Genomic DNA, 22,240 nt, shown 5'->3' with positions numbered 1-22,240 from the left:
GGGCAAAGTATTCCATAGATTTACAATCCTCTAAGAAATACATTTCTCCTCATCTCAGTTTTAAATGGGTGGCCCCCTATTCTGAGACTATGTCACCGAGTTTTAGTTTCCCCTATGAGTGGAAATATACTCTCTGCATCCAACGTGTCGAGCCCCCACATTATTTTATGTTTCAATAAGATCACCTCTCATTCTTCTGAACTCCAATAAGTATAGACCCAACCTACTCAACCTATCCTCATAAGTCAACCTCCTCATCTCAGGAATCAACCTAGTGAACCTTCTCTAAACAGCCTCCAATGCAAGTATATCCTTCCTTAAATACGGAGACCAAAACTGTACGCAGTACTCCAGGTGTGGCCTCACCAATATCCTGTACAGTTGTAGCAGGACTTCTCTGCTTTTATACTCTATCCCCCTTGCAATAAAGGCCAACTTTCTGTTTACCTTCCTGATCACTTGCTGTACTTGCATACTAACTTTTTGTGTTTCATGCACAAGAACCCCCAGGTCTCTTTGTACTGCAGCATTTTGCAAGTTTTCGCTATTTAAATTATAATTTGCTTTTCTATTATTTCTGCCAAAGTGGATAACCTCACATTTTCCCACATTATACTTCATCTGCCAAATTTTTGCCCACTCACTTAGCCGGTCTATATCCCTTTGCAGATTTTGTGTGTGCTCCTCACAATTTGCTTTCCCAACCCATCTTTAAAGCTGGCATCAATCCGCAGTGAGATACAGAGACTGAGATAGAGAGCTACAGTGCATTCCAAAACAGAGAGAGAGAGAGAGAGAGATGCACCCTGTTCCATAACCTGAGACTGAGCGACTGCGATAGAGGGGGATAGAGAGAGGCAGTGAGATATAGTCACTGGGATAGAGAGACAGACTGGGGGACAGACACTGAGAGACACAGAGATAGACTGCATTCCACAGGCCAGAGCCTGGGATAGAGAGGGGAATAGAGAGAGAGAGAGAGACTGAGACTAATGGGGAGGGAACGACTGAGAAAGAGGGAGTTAGAGACAGAGGGAGAGAGAGAGATAGATAGACTATAAAGTCACAGAGAAAGATAGCGGGATAGAGACCGAGAGAAAGACTGATAGAGGCAGAAAGGGAGCTGTAGATGGAGGGAGAACGATAGAGAGAGCGGCAGAGATATATAAAGATTGAGACAGAGAGATAGAGATAAATAGAGAGAGACTGAAATAGAGAGAGATATATAGAGGAAAGAGAGACTGAGATACAAGGAGAGGGAGAACGAGATTTAGGGAGTAGGGAAAGATATATAGGGGAGAGCTAGATATAGATATACAGGGGGAGAAATACATACAAGCATAAGGGGTATAGGGGAAAACTACATGCAGGGGAGATATAGGTAGATATACAGAGAGCTGATATATAATATATATTTATACACACACACATGGGAATAGGGGATAAAGGTAGATATACAGGGGTCTGGAGAGAGGATTGTATATATATATACATACACACAGATAGAGAGGGATGGGGGATACAGGTAGATATACAGGGGTCTGGAGAGGGTTGTACACACACAGAAGGATGGGGGAGGGAGAGGGCAGGACATGTGTTGTGGGAGGTGCTTGGAGAGGAAGAGGGAGGGAGTGAGAGACCGGAGTCGGAAGCAGAGACAGGGGGAGGACCCAGAGTTGAGCCCCACACGCGGAGACAGCGAGAGCCGGGGACCCGACACACCGGGAGCCGCGCACACAGAGCCGGCCCGGGACACGGGGCGCTGCCAGCGCCGGGATGGGCAGCCGGGACCGGGAGCAGGACCAGGAGCTGGCCCGGGCGCTGAGCCCGTCGCCCAACTGGTACTGCAGCCGCTGCAGCGACACCAGCCCCGGGGGAGTGCTGGGCTTCGGGGCCAAGAACAGCATTTTCCTGCTGGGGCTGAGCCCGAGCCAGCCCCTCGCCCTCGGTACACTCCTCACTGCCTTTGTATATCCCCCCCTCTCCTCCTCCCTGCCTTTGTATATATCCCTCCTCCTCCCTGCCTTTGTATATCTCCCTCCTCCCTGCCTTTGTATATATCCCTCCTCCTCACTGCCTTTGTATATCTCCCTCCTCCCTGCCTTTGTATATATCCCTCCTCCTCACTGCCTTTGTATATCTCCCTCCTCCTCATCCTCCTCCTCCCTGCCTTTGTATATCCCCCTCCTCCTCCTCACTGCCTTTGTATATCTCCCTCCCCCTCCTCCTCACTGCCTTTGTATATCTCCCCCCTCCTCACTGCCTTTGTATATCTCCCCTCCTCCTCCTCCTCACTGCCTTTGTATATCTCCCCTCCTCCTCCTCCTCACTGCCTTTGTATATCCCCCTCCTCCTCACTGCCTTTGTATATCTCCCCTCCTCCTCCTCCTCACTGCCTTTGTATATCTCCCCCTTCCTCCTCCTCCTCCTCGCCTTTGTATATCTCCCCCCTCCTCCTCCTCCTCCTCACTGCCTTTGTATATCATCTCCTCCTCCTCCTCCTCCTCCTCCTCACTGCCTTTGTATATCTCCCCTCCTCCTCCTCACTGCCTTTGTATATCCCCCTCCTCCTCCTCCTCACTGCCTTTGTATATCCTCCTCCTCCTCCTCCTCACTGCCTTTGTATATCTCCTCCCTCCTCCTCCTCCTCCTCACTGCCTTTGTATATCTCCCCCCTCCTCCTCCTCCTCACTGCCTTTGTATATACCTCTCCTCCTCCTCCTCACTGCCTTTGTATATCCCCCTCCTCCTCCTCACTGCCTTTGTATATCCCCCTCCTCCTCACTGCCTTTGTATATCTCCCCCCTCCTCCTCCTCCTCACTGCCTTTGTATATACCTCTCCTCCTCCTCCTTACTGCCTTTGTATATCCCCCCCCTCCTCCTCCTCACTGCCTTTGTATATCCCCCTCCTCCTCCTCACTGCCTTTGTATATCCCCCTCCTCCTCCTCCTCCTCCTCCTCACTGCCTTTGTATATTCCCCTCCTCCTCCTCCTCACTGCCTTTGTATATCCCCCTCCTCACTGCCTTTGTATATCTCCCCCCCCCCCTCCTCCTCCTCACTGCCTTTGTATATCTTCCCCCTCCTCCCGCCTCACTGCCTTTGTATATCCCCCCCTCACTGCCTTTGTATATCTCCCCCCTCCTCCTCACTGCCTTTGTATATCTCCCTCCTCCTCCTTGCCTTTGTATATCTCCCTCCTCCTCCTCCTCCTCCTCCTCCTCCTCACTGCCTTTGTATATCTCCCCCCTCCTCCTCCACCTCACTGCCTTTGTATATCTCCTTTCACCTCCTCTGGACCTCCTTGAAGGATTAACTCTGGGATTCCCTATCCTAAACCTCTCTTTCCCCTCCCCTCTCTCGCAGTGTTCTTTAAAGCCTACCTCTTAGACCAAATCAAACCCCTCCAGGGCCTCCTCCCTATCTCCATAACCTCCGACAACCCTCCCTATCTCTGTACTCTGCTTCTCTAACCTCCTCCAGCCCTACAACCCTCCCTATCTCCCTACCCTCCTCCAGTCCTGCAACTCTCCAATTCTGCCCTCTTGAGCATCCCTCGATTTTAATCGCTGCACCATCGGTGGCCATGCCTTCTGTTGCCTGGACCCCAAGCTCTGGAACTCCCTCCCTAAACCTCTCCGCCTCTCTACCTCTCTTTCCTCCTTCAAGACGCTCCTTAAAACCTACCTCTTTGACCACCTGCCCTAATATCTCCTTGTGCGGCTCGGTGTCAATTTGTTTGATAATTGCTCTTGGGACATTGTACTATGTTTTATAAATGTTGTTTACAGCCAATGAAGTACTTTTGGAGTGTAGTCACTGTTGTAATGTAGGAAACGCGGCAGCCAATTTGCGCACCGCAAGGTCCCACAAACAGCAATTGAGATAATGTCCAGATAATCTCTTTTTTTTTAGTGATGTCGATTGAGGGATAAATATTGCCCCAGGACACCGGGGAGAACTCCCCTGCTCTTCTTGGAATAGTGGCTGTTGGATCTTCTTGCGTCCACCTGAGAGAGAAGGCGGGGCCTCGGTTCTGGGAGAATCCGTGGGTAAATTCCCTGCTCAGTGCGGCACTGAGCCATGGAGGCGGGAAAACCTGTAGCTTCCATTCCCGGCCTGTGCCGTTAGGCCGTTGGAGCTAAAGTTGACCTCCGTCCCATCTTGGTTTTGGGGACGAGAGAAAAATTGGGACAGGGTTTAAATACGAACATAAGAAATAAGAGCAGGAGTTGGCCATGCGGTCTCTCGAACCTGCTCCGCCATTCAATAAGACCATGGCTGATCATTGACCTCAACTCCGCTTTCTCGTCCGATCTCCATATCCCTCAGTTCCCTTAGAGCCCAAAGATCTATCGATCTCAGCCTTGAATATATTCAATGACTCAGCATGCTCTGGGGCAGAGAATTCCAAAGATTCACATCCTTCTGAGTGAAGAAATTCCTCCTCCTCTCGGTCCTAAACGGCTGACCTCTTATCCTTTTTTTTAAATTCATTCCTGGGATATGGGAGTCGCTGGCAAGGCTGGCATTTATTGCCCATCCCTTAATGCCCCTTGAGAAGGTGGTGGTGAGCCGCTTTATTAAGAGCAGTGGACTGTTAAGAGTCAATCACATTGCTGTGGGTCTGGAGTCACATATAGGCCCAGACCCTGGGTAAGGGCGGCAGATTTCCTTCCCTAAAGGGACATTAGTGAACCCGATGGGTTTTTATGACACTCCAATGGTCTCATGGTCACCATTACTGACACTAGTTTTTTATTCTAGATTTATTTAATTAACTGCATTTAAATTCCCCGGCTGCCCTGGGGGGATTTGAACTCACGCTCCTGGTTCATTAGTCCAGGCCTCTGGATTACTGGTCCAGTAACATAACCACTATTCATCCCGAGAGCATGCTCCCCTGGTTCGAGACTCCCCAGTCAGGGGGAATAACCTCCCTGCATCTACCCTGTCAACCCCCCTCAGAATTTTTTAACGTTTCAATGAGATCGCCTCTCGTTCTTCTAAACTCCGGAGATTATCGGCTCAATACCTGCATCAAGCGCTCTCTTCACCTGCGTCTGATGGAAATGCTCACATCTATGAGCGTTTTTCATTTTTATAAAAGGAGATTGGTAGGTTAAAACTGTTTGCACTGGTCGGTGAAGTTGGTAACAAGTGGACTTTGAGGTTTGGAGTTTTTCCTTAAGGTTGGAGAGTCGACGGGGTACGGAATGCCAGAAACTCTGGTGGCGACAGAATCCATCATGGCTTTTGAAAGGGAAGTGGATAAATATTTGAAGAAGTAAATCTTTGAGGTTACGGGGCATGGGACTGAGTGAATAACTCTGTCTGAGAGCCGGCATAGGCACGATGGGCTGAGCGGCCTCGTGCTGCATTTATCATTCTATGTAGCGATGCATTTATCTGTCAGGATGATGTCTGCTTCCTTTTTAATCACCGTTTTATTTCTTCGCAAACTCTCCTGATTGATAACTCGCCGGGAGACAAAGAGGAGGGATCGCCACGTCAGTTAGGCCACAGCTAGAGTAGTGCATGCAGCTGGAGTACTGCGTACAGTTCTGGTCACCACATTGCAGGAAAGATGTGATTGCACTGGAGAGGATGCACAGGAGATTTACCGAGGATGTTGCCTGGACTGGAGAATTTTAGCTATGAGGAAAGATTGGACAGTCTGGGGTTGTTTCCTTTGAAACCGAGGAGGCTGAGGGGAGACCTGATTGAGGTGTATAAAATTATGAGGGGCCTGGAAAGAGTGGATAGGAAGGACCTGTTTCCCTTGGCAGAGGGGTCAGCAACCAGGGGACACAGATTTAGAGGGGATTTGAGGGGACATTTCTTCACCCAGAGGGTGGTGGGGGTCTGGAACTCACGGCCTGAAAGGGTGGTAGAGGTAGAAACCCTCACCACATTTAAAAAGTACTTGGATGTGCACCTGAAGTGCCGTAACCTGCAGGGCTACGGATCGAGAGCTGGAAAGTGGGATTAGGCTGGGTAGCTCTTGGTCGGCCAGCACGGACACGATGGGCCGAAATGCCTCCTTCCATGCTGTAAATTTCTCTAAATCTAGGGGAGATTGGCCGCAGAGGGATTAGTTGGCTGGTTAAGTTGCCGCGCGGCGATTATCGCTGAGTTTAACCAGCGCGGGTTGTTGTTTTACCGTTCCAGGAGAGCTGGTGGGTCACACCGAACGGGTGACTGGCTTCACCTTCTGCCACCACCCGGGTCTGCCCGATACCTGTGCCAGTTCGTCCGACGATGGCACCGTCAAAGTCTGGGACACGCAGACTAGAACCGTGCTCAAGGAACACACGGCTCACCAGGTCAGTCCGCCCATCCAGGTCATCCTGTCGTCACCCCAGCTCGCTCTTGACTTTTCTCACCAGTTTATTATTGCAGAACAGCTTCCGATTTATACCAAAGGAAATAAAGACTTCCATTTATGTAGTGCTTTTCACAACCTCGGATCTCCCAAAGCCAATTAACTATTTTTTTGAAGTGTCATCACTGTTGTAATGTGGGAAACGCAGCAACCAATTTGCACACGGCAAGCTCCCACAAACAGCAATGTGATAATGACCTGATAATCTGTTTTTGTTATTTTGATTGCGGGATAAATATTATCAGGACACAGGTGATAACTCTCCTGCTCATCCTCGAAAACTGTCATGGAATCTATTGCGTCCACCTGAGAGAGCAGACGGGGCCTCGGTTTAACGTCTCATCCGAAAGACGGCACCTCCGACAGTGCTGCGCTCCCTCAGTACGGCCCCTCCGACAGTGGAGATTTTTGTGCTCCAGTCTCTGGATTGGGACTTGGGATTTGGGATTTGAACATGTCGTGTATTTGGATTTCCAGAAGGCATTCGATAAGGTGCCACATAACAGGTTACTGCACAAGATAAAAGTTCATGGGGTTGGGGGTAATATATTAGCATGGATAGCGGATTGGCTAACTAACAGAAAACAGAGAGTCGGGATAATTGGGTCATTTTCAGGTTGGCAAACAGTAACTAGTGGGGTGCCGCAGGGATCGGTGCTGGGTCCTCAACTATTTACAATCTATATTAATGATTTGGATGAAGGGAACGAGTGTAATGTAGCCAAGTTTGTTAATAATACAAAGATAGGCAGGAAAGCAAATTGTGAGGAGGATACGATGTGGTTGGCATCATGGAGACATGGCTCCAGGGTGACCGAGACTGGGAACTCAACATCCAGGGGTATTCAACATTTAGGAAGGATAGACAGAAAGGAAAAGGAGGCGGGGTGGCGTTGCTGGTTAAAGAGGAGATTAATGCAATTGTAAGGAAGGACATTAGCTTGGATGGTGTGGAATCGGTATGGGTGGAGATACGGAATACCAAAGGGCAGAAAACGCTAGTGGGAGTTGTGTACAGACCTCCAAACAGTAGCAGTGAGGTTGGGGAGGGCATGAAACAGGAAATTAGGGGTGCATGCAATAAAGGTGCAGCAGTTATCATGAGTGACTTTAATATGCATATAGATTGGGCTAACCAAACTGGAAACAATACGGTGGAGGAGGATTTCCTGGAGTGCATAAGGGATGGTTTTCTCGACCAGTATGTCGAGGAACCAACTAGGGGGGAGGCCATCTTAGACTGGGTGTTGTGTAATGAGAGAGGATTAATTAACAATCTCGTTGTGCGAGGCCCCTTGGGGCAGAGTGACCATAATATGGTGGAATTCTGCATTAGGATGGAGAATGAAACAGTAAATTCAGAGACCATGGTCCAGAACTTAAAGAAGGGTAACTTTGAAGGTATGAGGCGTGAATTGGCTAGGATAGATTGACGAATGATACTTAAGAGGTTGACTGTGGATGGGCAATGGCAGACATTTAGAGACCGCATGGATGAACTACAACAATTGTACATTCCTGTCTGGCGTAAAAATAAAAAAGGGAAGGTGGCTCAACCGTGGCTATCAAGGGAAATCAGGGATATTATTAAAGCCAAGGAAGTGGCATACAGATTGACCAGAAATAGCAGCGAACCCGGGGACTGGGAGAAATTTAGAACTCAGCAGAGGAGGACAAAGCATTTGATTAGGGCAGGGAAAATAGAGTACGAGAGGAAGCTTGCAGGGAACATTAAAATGGACTGCAAAAACTTCTATAGATATGTAAAGAGAAAAAGGTTAGTAAAGACAAACGTAGGTCCCCTGCAGTCAGAATCAGGGGAAGTCATAACGGGGAACAAAGAAATGGCAGACCAATTGAACAAGTACTTTGGTTCGGTATTCACTAAGGAGGACACAAACAACCTTCCGGATATAAAAGGGGTCAGAGGGTCTAGTAAGAAGGAGGAACTGAGGGAAATCCTTATTAGTCGGGAAATTGTGTTGGGGAAATTGATGGGATTGAAGGCCGATAAATCCCCAGGGCCTGATGGACTGCATCCCAGAGTAATTAAGGAGGTGGCCTTGGAAATAGCGGATGCATTGACAGTAATTTTCCAACATTCTATAGACTCTGAATCAGTTCCTATGGAGTGGAGGGTAGCCAATGTAACCCCACTTTTTAAAAAAGGAGGGAGAGAGAAAACAGGGAATTATAGACCGGTCAGCGTGACATCGGTAGTGGGTAAAATGATGGAATCAATTATTAAGGATGTCATAGCAGCGCATTTGGAAAGAGGTGACATGATAGGTCCAAGTCAGCATGGATTTGTGAAAGGGAAATCATGCTTGACAAATCTTCTAGAATTTTTTGAGAATGTTTCCAGTAGAGTGGACAAGGGAGAACCAGTTGATGATGTGTATTTGGACTTTCAGAAGGCTTTCGACAAGGTCCCACACAAGAGATAATGTGCAAAGTTAAAGCACATGGGATTGGGGGTAGTGTGCTGACGTGGATTGAGAACTGGTTGTCAGACAGGAAGCAAAGAGTAGGAGTAAATGGGTACTTTTCAGAATGGCAGGCAGTGACTAGTGGGGTACCGCAAGGTTCTATGCTGGGTCCCAGCTGTTTACACTGTACATTAATGATTTAGACGAGGGGATTAAATGTAGTATCTCCAAATTTGCGGATGACACTAAGTTGGGTGGCAGTGTGAGCTGCGAGGAGGATGCTATGAGGCTGCAGAGTGACTTGGATAGGTTAGGTGAGTGGGCAAATGTATGGCAGATGAAGTATAATGTGGATAAATGTGAGGTTATCCACTTTGGTGGTAAAAACAGAGAGACAGACTTTTAGGAAAAGGGGAGGTGCAACGAGACCTGGGTGTCATGGTACATCAGTCATTGAAGGTTGAAATGAAGGTACAGCAGGCGGTTAAGAAGGCAAATGGCATGTTGGCCTTCATAGCGAGGGGATTTGAGTACAGGGGCGGGGAGGTGTTACTACAGTTGTACAGGGCCTTGGTGAGGCCACACCTGGAGTATTGTGTACAGTTTTGGTCTTCTAACTTGAGGAAGGACATTCTTGCTATTGAGGGAGTGCAGCGAAGGTTCACCAGACTGATTCCCGGGATGGTGGGACTGACATATCAAGAAAGACTGGATCAACTGGGCTTGTATTCACTGGAGTTCAGAAGAATGAGAGGGGATCTCATAGAAACGTTTAAAATTCTGACGGGTTTCGACAGGTTAGATGCAGGAACATTGTTCCCAATGTTGGGGAAGTCCAGAACCAGGGGTCACAGTCTAAGGATAAGGGGTAAGCCATTTATGACCGAGATGAGGAGAAACTTCTTCACCCAGAGAGTGGTGAACCTGTGGAATTCTCTACCACAGAAAGTTGTTGAGGCCAATTCACTAAATATATTCAAAAAGGAGTTAGATGAAGTCCTTGCTACTAGGGGGATCAAGGGGTATGGTGAGAAAGCAGGAATGGGGTACTGAAGTTGCATGTTCAGCCATGAACTCATTGAATGGCGGTGCAGGCTAGAAGGGCCGAATGGCCTACTCCTGCACCTATTTTCTATGTTTCTAATCTACAAAGGGATATAGACAGGCTCAGTGAGTGGGCAAAAATTTGGCAGATGTAGGAAAATTTGAAGTTAACCACTTTGGTAGAATAAATAAAAAAGCAAATTATTATTTAAATGGGAAGAGATTACAAAATGCTGCGGTACAGAAGAATCTGGGGGTCCTTGTACATAAAACACAAAAAGTTAGTATGTAGGTACAGCAAGTAATCAGGAAGGCAAATGGAATATTGGCCTTTATTGCAAGGGGGATAGAGTATAAAAGTAGGGAAGTCCTGCTACAACTGTACAGGGTATTGGTGAGGCCACACCTGGAGTACTGCGTACAGTATTGGTCTCCGTATTTAAGGAAGGATATACTTGCATTGGAGGTTGTTCAGAGAAGGTTCACTCGGTTGATTCCGGAGATGAAGGGGTTGTCTTATGAGGAAAGGTTGAGCAGGTTGGGCCTGTACTCATTGGAATTTAGAAGAAAGAGAGGTGATCTTATTGAAACGTGTAAGATTCTAGGGGGGCTGGACAGGGTAGATGCAGAATAGATGTTTCCCCTCGTGGGGGAATCTAGAACTAGGGGGCATAGTTTCAGAATAAGGGGTCGCCCATTTAAAACGGAGACGAGGAGGAATTTCTTCTGAGGAATTTTTTTGGAATTCTCTGGCCCAGAGAGCTGTGGAGGCTGGGTCATTGAATATATTTAAGGTGGAGATAGACAGATTTTTGAGCGATAAGGGAGTGAAGGGTTATGGGGAGCGGGCAGGGAAGTGGAGCTGAGTCCATGATCAAATCAGCCGTGATCTTATTGAATGGCGGAGCAGGCTCGAGGGGCCGAATGGCTGACTCCTGCTCCTATTTCTTATGTTCTTGAGATCTTCTGACTCCGAGGCGAGAGTGCTGCCCACTGAGCCGCAAATATAAGCAACTCGAATTCAGCTAGTTAGGTTTCGAGAGCTGGTTTGCCTGGGCTTGTGTTATAAAACTGTTGTGTTCCTGACACAGATGAGACTGCACACAGGGAGGTTAAAGTAACAGTGACCTCAGTCTTTATTAAGACACTCCAGAGTGAGGAACAGGCCTTAGGGGACGGCTTATATACAGTGCTCCCAAGGGATGCTGGGATCCCTTGGGACACCAGGGGATGAGCTCCCTGGTGGCGGAACATGGAAGTGCATGCTTTACAGATACACAAAACACTCTTTCCCCACCCCCCCCCCAAAGTCAAAGTGAAAACTATTTACAAGGTGAGGCGGTCGGGAGCCTTTCTTTCCCTGGTGGACCGCCTCGGTACAAATGTCTGTTCTGGTGTGTTGGCTGTGCCCTCGCTGGGCTGGCGTGTTGTTGGCCCTGCAGGGCTGTTGGGTGAGCCTGGCCTTGCTGGGCTGTTGGGCGTGATGGGTTCGATTTCCTGGTCTGGGGTGGTGTCGTTGATCCTTTGGGTGTGTGTTGTGGGCTCGAAAAAGGTGGTGTCTGCTGTGGGTTGTTCAGGGCAGTCTGTGAACCGCAGCCTCGTTTGGTCCAGGTGCTTTCTGCAAATTTGGCCATTGTCTAGTTCGACTACAAACACCCGACTCTCTTCTTTAGCTATCACCGTGCCCGCGATCCACTTGGGATGTTGTCCATAGTTTAGCACATACACAGGGTCATTCAGATCAATTTCCCGTGACACAGTGGCGCGACCATCGTTTACATTTTGTTGCTGCCGCCTGCTCTCTACCTGATCATGCAGGTTGGGGTGAACCAGCGAGAGTCTGGTTTTAAGTGTCCTTTTCATCAGTAGCTCAGCCGGGGGCACCCCTGTGAGCGAGTGGGATCTCGTGCGGTAACTGAGCAGTACTCGGGACAGGCGGGTTTGGAGTGAGCCTTCTGTGACTCGTTTAAGGCTCTGTTTGATGGTTTGTACTGCCCGCTCTGCCTGCCCATTGGAGGCTGGTTTAAACGGGCTTGAGGTGACATGTTTGATCCCATTGCGGGTCATGAATTCTTTAAATTCGGCACTGGTGAAACATGGCCCGCTGTCACTGACCAGTATGTCAGGCAGGCCGTGGGTGGCCTTGAGCTGGTGCTGGAGGCCTGCTTCGATGTGCGCTGTTAAAGCTACCATTTGGTCGCAGTAGTTACGGTAGCTCCGGAAGCCCACTTGCTCCTCAGGAATGGTTGGCTCGATGATGACGGGGGCTAGTCTGTGGAGTAGTAGCCTCTCCAGCACTTTGTAGCAAGTACAAAGTAAGGAGATTGCACAATAGCTGGAGACTTCACATACTTTCTTCCCCTGCTTCAGGAGGGCAATTATTTAGTCTCCATCCCAATAGATGGAATTTTACCAGCTGCCTGTACCTCGGAGAAGAAGGAGCTCAACCATCTCTTTGCTTTTGATCCTAGTGCTTTTAAGAATGTTGGGTAAACGCCATCTGGGCCATCAGATTTGTTGTCGACGGGGCTGCGTTTAGTTTGTCCAAGGTGAATGGATCAGACATAGTTGACGATTTTGGTGCCGCCATCAAGTTTGTCGAAAGCCGCCGCTTCATCTGCCGACACAATTCTTTGTTGACCGGAGCCGTTGACGCTTGTATCGAATGGGCTGCAATGGGGCCCGCTCTGATGGTCGCCCTGTGTTTATAGGCGGGGTTTGCCCCCAGTTGACGGAGCAAGGCCCGTGCTTTCCTGCTGGAGTGGGTGAAGTGAGTCATCGCCACAAGGCTCCTCCCCCTTTCATGTCTCGCCGAGTTCAAGGACTCCAGCATTGCGCTGGCTGTGGCTGGGTTCTCGTTCAGTAAATACTCCTGGGTAGAGAACCTTGCTTTCTTCCGTCCAACAAGGAATATATGTCTTTCTAAACCCCTGAGGTATACTGCGTTTTGCGGCAGCTTTAATAATTCCGTTGACGGCGGTGGTGGTTGGTGGAATCCACCTGACGTTGATGTCAGCTGACCTTTGGAAGGTTTCCCAGTCTGCTTTTCTGAAGTCCCATCGTGGTTCCAGTGTTGATGCAATGACAGGACTTTCGAGGCCAATGTTGATGATTGAGGGCTTGTGTTGACTGTTGGAGATGTTGTCAAGAATGGTCTGTTTTTAGCGAGGAAACATCGGTCTGGGTTATAGTCTCTCTGGCACCTTGACAAATTAAACGTACCTCGATCTTTAGCGTCATAAAGGAGGAAGTTATTCTCTCGTGAAGCCCACTGTACAATTGCTTCCCCATTATAGTTGGCGTCTGCATAGCCCCACTTTAACGTAAGAACATAAGAATTAGGAGCAGGAGTAGGCCATTCGGCCCCTTGAGCCTGCACTGCCATTCAATGAGATCATGGCTGATCTTCTACCTCAACTCCACTTTCCTGCACTATTCCCATATCCCTTGATTCTCATAGTATCCAAAAATCTATACTCAAAGACTGAACATCCACAGCCCTCTGGGGTAGAGAATTCCAAAGATTCACCACCCTCTGAGTGAAGAAGGTTCTCTTCATCTCAGTCCTAAATGGCCAACCCTTTATCCTGAGACAGTGACCCCTGGTTCTAGACTCCCCAGGCAGGGGGAACATCCTCCCTGCATCTACCCTGTCAAGCCCTGTAAGAATTTTGTATGTTTCAACAAGATCACCTCTCATTCTTCTAAACTCTAGAGAATATAGGCCTAGTCTACTCAATCTCTTCTCAAAGGACAATCCTCCCCATCCCAGGAATCAGTCTGGTGAGCATTTGTTGCACGCTCAATAGCAAACATACCCTTCCTTAGGTAAGGAGACTAAAACTGTACACAATACTCCAGGTGCGGTCTCACCTGGGCCCGATGTAATTGAAACAAGGCGTCTTTACTCTTTTACTCACATTGTGTGGTGGCTATTAAAGACTCCGAGATGGATAGATGAGTGTTGATTAGGAGGGAGACAGAGGAAGAATGTTTGAAGACCAGGTCCTCAAATCTGGCACCAAGCTTATGGTCTACAAGGCTGTCGTAATACCCGCCCTCCTATATGGCTCAGAGACGTGGACAATATACAGTAGACACCTCAAATCGGTGGAGAAGTATCATCAGCGATGTTTCCGCAAGTTCCTTCAAATCCCCTGGGAGGACAGATGCACCAACGTCAGTGCTCTCGATCAGGCCAACATCCCCAGCATCGAGGTACTGACCGCACTCGACCAGCTCCGGTGGGGAGGCCACATCGTCTGCATGTCCGACACGAGACTCCCAAACATAGAAAACATAGAAAATAGGTGCAGGAGTAGGCCATTCGATCCTTTGAGCCTGCGCCACCATTCAATATGATTATGGCTGATCATTCCCTCAGTACCCCTTTCCTGCTTTCTCTCCATACCCCTTGATCCCTTTAGCCGTAAGGGCCATATCTCACTCCCTCTTGAATATATCCAATGAACTGGCATCAACAACTCTCTGCGGTAGGGAATTCCACAGGTTGACAACTCTCTGAGTGAAGAAGTTTCTCCTCATCTCAGTCCTAAATGGCCTACCCCTTATCCTAAGACTGTGTCTCCTAGTTCTGGACTTCCCCAACATCGGGAACATCTAACCTGTACAATCCCATCAGAATCTTAGATGTTTCTATGAGATCCCCTCTCATTCTTCTAAACTCCTGTGTATAAAGGCCCAGTTGATCCAGTCTCTCCTCATATGTCAGTTCCGCCATCCCGGGAATTAGTCTAGTGAACCTTCGCTGCACTCCCTCAATAGCAAGAACGTCCTTCCTCAGATTAGAAAACCAAAACTGAACACAATATTCCAGGTGAGGCCTCACCAAGGCCCTGTACAACTGCAGTAAGACCTCCCTGTTCCTATACTCAAAACCCCTAGCTATGAAGGCCAACATACCATTTGCCTTCTTCACCGCCTGCTGTACCTGCATGCCAACTTTCAATGACTGATGTACCATGACACCCAGGTCTCGTTGCACCTCCCCTTTTTCTAATCTGCCGCCATTCAGATAATATTCTGCCTTCTTGTTTTTGCCCCCAAAGTGGGTAAACTCACATTTATCCACATTATACTGCATCTGCCATGCATTTGCCCACTCACCTAACCTGTCCAAGTCACCCTGCAGCCTCTTAGCGTCCCCCTCACAGCTCACACCGCCACCCAGTTTAGTGTCATCTGCAAACTTGGAGATATTACACTCAATTCCTTCATTAATCATTGATGTATATTATAAAGAGCTGGGGTCCCAGCACTGAGCCCTGCGGCACTCCACTAGTCACTGCCTGCCATTCTGAAAAGGACCCGTTTATCCCGACTCTCTGCTTCCTGTCTGCCAACCAGTTCTCTATCCACGTCAGTACATTACCCCAATACCATGTGCTTTGATTTTGCAAACTAATCTCTTGTGTGGGACCTTGTCAAAAGCCTTTTGAAAGTCCAAATACACCACATCCACTGGTTCTCCCTTGTCCATTCTACTAGTTACATCCTCAAAAAATTCCAGAAAATTTATCAAGCACGATTTCCCTTTCATAAATCCACGCTGACTTGGACCGATCCTGTCACTGCTTTCCAAATGCGCTGCTTTTTCAGCTTTAATAATTGATTCCAACATTTTCCCCACCACTGATGTCAGGCTAACCGGTCTATAATTACTCGCTTTCTCTCTCCCTCCTTTTTTAAACAGTGGTGTTACATTAGCTACCCTCCAATCCATAGGAACTGATCCAGAGTCAATAGACTGTTGGAAAATGATTACCAATGCATCCACTATTTCTAGGGCCACTTCTTTAGTCTGCATCCCAGAATACTTATCAGGCCCCGGGGATTTATCGACCTTCAATCCCATCAATTTCCCTAACACAATTTCCTGCTTTATAAGGATATCCTTCAGTTCCTCCTTCTCGCTAGACCCTCGGTGCCCTAGTATTTCCGGAAGGTTATTTATGTCTTCCTTCTTGAAAACAGAACCAAGGTATTTGTTTAACTGGTCCGCCATTTCTTTGTTCCCCATTATAAATTCACCTGACTCTGACTGCAAGGGACCTACGTTTGTTTTCACTAATCTTTTTCTCTTCACATATCTATAGAAGCTTTTGCAGTCAGTTTTTATGTTCCCAGCATACTCTATTTTCCACCTCCTCATTAAACCCTTTGTCCTAAAGCAAATGCTCTACTTGGAACTCCTACACGGCAAGTGAGCCCAAGGTGGGCAGAGGAATCATTTCAAAGACACCCTCAAAGCCTCCCTGATAAAGTACAACATCCCCACCGGCACTTGGGAGTCCCTGGGCAAAGACCGCCCTAAGTGGTGGAAGAGCATCCGGGAGGGCGCTGAGCATCTCGAGTCTCGTCGCCGAGAGCATGCAGAAATCAAGCACAGGCAGCGGAAGGAGCGTGCGGCAAACCAGACTCCCCACCCTCCCTTTCCTTCAACCACTGTCTGTCCCACCTGTGACAGAGACTGTAATTCCCGTATTGGACTGTTCAGCCACCTGAGAAAATCACTTTGAGTGGAAGCAAGTCTTCCTCGATTTTGAGGGACTGCCTATGATGATGATGATGAGGGAATGGAGGGTCAGACCACTGAACGAGTGGTGGTTTATAGAATGTTAACCTGTCCTACGCGTTTTGCCGTAATAAAAACTCCGGCAGTACTGGTATGCTCAAGTTCAGCGTGGCCTTCCATGCCTTGTTTGACATAGCACGCCAGGCCATATTTGGGATGTTTATTGAATGCGATTAGGTCAAAACCTGTGATCTGTCCTCTTGTGTCGAACTGGCAGATGTATTCATAAGAAATCGGAGCAGGAGTAGGCCATTTGGCCCCTCGATGTAGAGATAGACAGATATTGAACGATAAGGGAGTCCAGGGTTATGTGGCTAGGGAAGTGGAGCTGAGTCCATGATCGGATCAGCCATGATCGTATTGAATGGCGGAGCAGGCTCGAGGGGCGGTATGGCCGACTCCTGATCCGAATTGCCGTGTACAATTAACGCTTACGTTTGATTTGTTGCAGAGTACGATCACCGCCCTCCATTGGTCCCCGCTGAGGAAGGAGTTGGTGGTGTCTGCCGATGAGAAGGGGATTGTGATCTGCTGGTGGTACACCAAAAACGACACCCACCACTTCTTCCCCGAACCCCGCAACATTTTCTGCCTGACCTGCTCGCCCCACAATGAAGAGCACGTGGCACTGGGGTAAGTGGGGGAGATGCTTGCATGGCCAGTGCTAATTATCTGGGCCCGGGGGGTGCGCTGGGTGGGATCCATCAGCGGGGGATGGGGGGGGGGGGGGGGGGGTATTGTGTTCAAAGCACTGTTCCCAAAGCAAGTGCTCCACTCGGAACTCCTTCTCGGCAAACAAGCCAAAGGTGGGCAGAGGAAACGTTACAAGGTACGCCCTCAAAGCCTCCCTGATAAAGTGCAACATCTCCACTGACACCTGGGAGTCCCCGGCCAAAGACCAGTTCGCCCTAAGTGGAGGAAATGCATCCGGGAGGGCGCTGAGCACCTCGAGTCTCGTCGCCGAGAGTGTGCAGAAACCAAGCGGAAGGAGCGTGCGGCAAACCCCAGTCCCACCCTTCCTTTCCTTCAACCACTATCTGTCCCACCTGTGACAGGGACTGTGGTTCTCGTATTGGACTGTTCAGCCACCTAAGGGCTCATTTTTAGAGTGGAAGCCAGTCTTCCTCAATTCCGAGGGACTTGCCTATGATGATGATGATCGTGTTCGATTCCGCGCACCGCACTTTAGAAGGATGTCAAGGATTTGGAGAGGGTGTGCGGAGGATATTGACTTGAATGGCTCCAGGGATGAGGGGCTTTGGTTCGGTGGAGAAACTGGGGTGGTTCTGGTTGGAGCGGAGAAGTTTGAGGAGATTTGACAGATGTTCAAAATCATAAGAACATCACGCAATAACTTTTTATTATTTTTATGAATGATCTGGATTCAGGGGTTGGCGACACAATTTGCAAATTTGCAGATGATACCGAGATCTGTGCGAGTGTTCAAACTGTAGAAGAGGCTCGTCTGATTCATAGAAACATAGAAAATAGGTGCAGGAGCAGGCCATTCAGCCCTTCTAGCCTGCACCGCCATTCAATGAGTTCATGGCTGAACATGAAACTTCAGTACCCACTTCCTGCTTTCACGCCATACCCCTTGATCCCCCGAGTAGTAAGGACTTCATCTAACTCCCTTTTGAATATATTTAGTGAATTGGCCTCAACTACTTTCTGTGGTAGAGAATTCCACAGGTTCACCACTCTCTGGGTGAAGAAGTTTCTCCTTATCTCGGTCCTAAATGGCTTACCCCTTATCCTTAGACTGTGACCCCTGGTTCTGGACTTCCCCAACATTGGGAACATTCTTCCTGCATCCAACCTGTCCAAACCCGTCAGAATTTTAAACGTTTCTATGAGGTCCCCTCTCACTCTTCTGAACTCCAGTGAATACAAGCCCAGTTGATCCAGTCTTTCTTGATAGGTCAGTCCCACCATCCCGGGAATCAGTCTGGTGAATCTTCGCTGCACTCCCTCAATAGCAAGAATGTCCTTCCTCAAGTTAGGAGACCAAAACTGTACACAATACTCCAGGTGTGGCCTCACCAAGGCCCTGTACAACTGTAGCAACACCTCCCTGCACCTGTACTCAAATCCCCTCGCTATGAAGGCCAACATGCCATTTGCTTTCTTAACCGCCTGCTGTATCTGCATGCCAACCTTCAATGACTGATGTACCATGACACCCAGGTCTCGTTGCACCTTCCCTTTTCCTAATCTGTCACCATTCAGATAATAGTCTGTCTCTCTGTTTTTACCACCAAAGTGGATAACCTCACATTTATCCACATTATACTTCATCTGCCACGCATTTGCCCACTCACCTAACCTATCCAAGTCACTCTGTAGCCTCATAGCATCCTCCTCGCAGCTCACACTGCCACCCAACTTAGTGTCATCCGCAAATTTGGAGATACTACATTTAATCCCCTCGTCTAAATCATTAATGTACAATGTAAACAGCTGGGGCCCCAGCACAGAACCCTGCGGTACCCCACTAGTCACTGCCTGCCATTCCGAAAAGTACCCATTTACTCCTACTCTTTGCTTCCTGTCTGACAACCAGTTCTCAATCCACGTCAGCACACTACCCCCAATCCCATGTGCTTTAACTTTGCACATTAATCTCCTGTGTGGGACCTTGTCGAAAGCCTTCTGAAAGTCCAAATATACCACATCAACTGGTACTCCTTTGTCCACTTTATTGGAAACATCCTCAAAAAGTTCCAGAAGATTTGTCAAGCATGATCTCCCTTTCACAAATCCATGCTGACTTGGACCTATCATGTCACCATTTTCCAAATGCGCTGCTATGACATCCTTAATAATTGATTCCATCATTTTACCCACTACTGAGGTCAGGCTGACCGGTCTATAATTCCCTGCTTTCTCTCTCCCTCCTTTTTTAAAAAGTGGGGTTACATTGGCTACCCTCCACTCGATAGGAACTGATCCAGAGTCAATGGAATGTTGGAAAATGACTGTCAATGCATCCGCTATTTCCAAGGCCACCTCCTTAAGTACTCTGGGATGCAGTCCATCAGGCCCTGGGGATTTATCGGCCTTCAATCCCATCAATTTCCCCAACACAATTTCCCGACTAATAAAGATTTCCCTCAGTCCCTCCTCCTTAATAGACCCTCTGACCACTTTTATATCCGGAAGGTTGTTTGTGTCCTCCTTAGTGAATACTGAACCAAAGTACTTGTTCAATTGGTCTGCCATTTCTTTGTTCCCCGTTATGACTTCCCCTGATTCTGACTGCAGGGGACCTACGTTTGTCTTTACTAACCTTTTTCTCTTTACATACCAATAGAAACTTTTGCAATCCGCCTTAATGTTCCCTGCAAGCTTCTTCTCGTACTCCATTTTCCCTGCCCTAATCAAACCCTTTGTACTCCTCTGCTGAGTTCTAAATTTCTCCCAGTCCCCAGGTTCGCTGCTATTTCTGGCCAATTTGTATGCCATTTCCTTAGCTTTAATACTATCCCTGATTTCCCTAGATAGCCACGGTTGAGCCACCTTCCCTTTTTTATTTTTACGCCAGACAGGAATGTACAATTGTTGTAATTCATCCATGCGGTCTCTAAATGTCTGCCATTGCCCATCCACAGTCAACCCCTTAAGTATCATTAGCCAATCTATCTTAGCCAATTCATGCCTCATACCTTCAAAGTTACCCTTCTTTAAGTTCTGGACCATGGTCTCTGAATTAACTGTTTCATTCTCCATCCTAATGCAGAATTCCACCATATTATGGTCACTCTTCCCCAAGGGGCCTCGCACAATGAGAATGCTAATTAATCCTCTCTCATTCACAACACCCAGTCTAAGATGGCCTCCCCCCTAGTTGGTTCCTCGACATATTGGTCTAGAAAACCATCCCTTATGCATTCCAGGAAATCCTCCTCCACCGTATTGCTTCCAGTTTGGCTAGCCCAATCTATGTGCATATTAAAGTCACCCATTCTAACTGCTGCACCTTTATTGCATGCACTCCTAATTTCCTGTTTGATGCCCTCCCCAACATCACTACTACTGTTTGGAGGTCTGTACACAACTCCCACTAACGATTTTTGCCCTTTAGTGTTCTGCAGCTCTACCCATATAGATTCCACATCATCCAAGCTAATGTCTTTCCTAACTATTGCATTAATCTCCTCTTTAACCAGCAATGCTACCCCACCTCCTTTTCCTTTTATTCTATCCTTCCTGAATGTTGAATACCCCTGAATGTTGAGTTCCCAGCCCTGATCATCCTGGAGCCACGTCTCCGTAATCCCAATCACATAATATTTGTTAACATCTATTTGCACAGTTAATTCATCCACCTTATTGCGGATACTCCTTGCATTAATACACAAAGCCTTCAGGCTTGCTTTTTTAACACCCTTTGTCCTTCTAGAATTTTGCCCTTTTTGTTCTTTGCCTTGGGTTTCTCTGCCCTCCACTTTTCCTCGTCTCCTTTCTGTCTTTTGCTTTTGCCTCATTTTTGTCTCCCTCTGTCTCCCTGTATAGGTTCCCATCCCCCTGCAATATTAGTTTAACTCCTCCCCAACAGCACTAGCAAACACTCCCCCTAGGACATTGGTTCCGGACCTGCCCAGGTGCAGACCGTCCGGTTTGTACTGGTCCCACCTCCCCCAGAACCGGTTCCAATGCCCCAAGAATTTGAATCCCTCCCTGCTGCACCACTGCTCAAGCCATGTATTCATCTGCGCTATCCTGCGATTCCTACTCTGACTAGCACGTGGCACTGGTAGCAATCCCGAGATTACTACTTTTGAGGTCCTACTTTTTAATTTAGCTCCTAGCTCCTTAAATTCTTTTCGTAGGACCTCATCCCTTTTTTTACCTATGTCGTTGGTACCAATGTGCACCACGACAACTGGCTGTTCTCCCTCCCATTTCAGAATGTCCTGCACCCGCTCCGAGACATCCTTGACCCTTGCACCAGGGAGGCAACATACCATCCTGGAGTCTCGGTTGCGTCCGCAGAAACGCCTATCTATTCCCCTCACCATTGAATCCCCTATCACTATCGCTCTCCCACTCTTTTTCCTGCCCTCCTTTGCAGCAGAGCCACCTACGGTGCCATGAACTTGGCTGCTGCTGCCCTCCCCTGATGAGTCATCCTCCCCAACAGTACTCAAAGCAGTGTATCTGTTTTGCAGGGGGATGACCGCAGGGGACCCCTGCACTATCTTTCTTGCACTGCTCTTCCTGCTGGTCTTCCATTCCCTATCTGGCTGTGGACCCTTCTCCTGCGGTAAGACCAACTCACTACACGTGATACTCACGTCATTCTCAGCATCGTGGATGCTCCAGAGTGAATCCACCCTCAGCTCCAATTCCGCAACGCGGATCGTCAAGAGCTCGAGGCGGATACACTTCCCACACACGTAGCGCCCAGGGACACCGGAAGTGTCCCCGAGTTCCCACATGGTACAGGAGGAGCATATCACATGGCCGAGCTCTCCTGCCATGTCTTAACCTTAGATACCCTTAAATTGGTAATAACAATAAAAAGAAAAGAAAAGCTACTCACCAATCACCAGCCAATCACTTACCACATTGGCTGTGACGTCACTTTTTGATTACTTTCTACTTCTATTTTGTTTTCTCTCCCGCTGTAGCTGCACCGGTACGCTGGCTCTCGATCTCCCGCTGGGTTTTTGACAGGTCGCTCCCCTCTCACCAACTGCCGCTGGCTCTCGATCTCCCGCTGAGCTTTTGACAGGTCGCTCCCCTCTCAGGCAGATCTTTAATGTGTTGGGAGACTGGGCATCA

The 22,240-nt window shown here is 48.3% G+C and overlaps 1 protein-coding gene across 2 annotated transcripts in view; it reads left to right on the top strand.

Annotated features, from left to right (window-relative positions):
* Positions 1-1,639: 1,639 nt before the first annotated feature.
* The window catches only part of gemin5 (gem (nuclear organelle) associated protein 5), a 106,055-nt gene continuing 85,454 nt past the window's right edge, over positions 1,640-22,240 (top strand). For both annotated transcript variants that reach the window (XM_070878003.1, XM_070878002.1), the window contains exons 1-3: positions 1,640-1,948; positions 6,172-6,326; positions 16,905-17,086. In XM_070878003.1, coding sequence (XP_070734104.1) covers positions 1,777-1,948; positions 6,172-6,326; positions 16,905-17,086 — 509 coding nt within the window. In that variant the 5' untranslated portion in view covers positions 1,640-1,776. The remainder of the gene's footprint in view (positions 1,949-6,171; positions 6,327-16,904; positions 17,087-22,240) is intronic.

This window comes from Pristiophorus japonicus, chromosome 4 (assembly GCF_044704955.1).
Source record: "Pristiophorus japonicus isolate sPriJap1 chromosome 4, sPriJap1.hap1, whole genome shotgun sequence".
NCBI classification, from domain to species: Eukaryota; Metazoa; Chordata; class Chondrichthyes; family Pristiophoridae; genus Pristiophorus; species Pristiophorus japonicus.
This window is presented reverse-complemented; position numbering and strand designations above follow the sequence as displayed.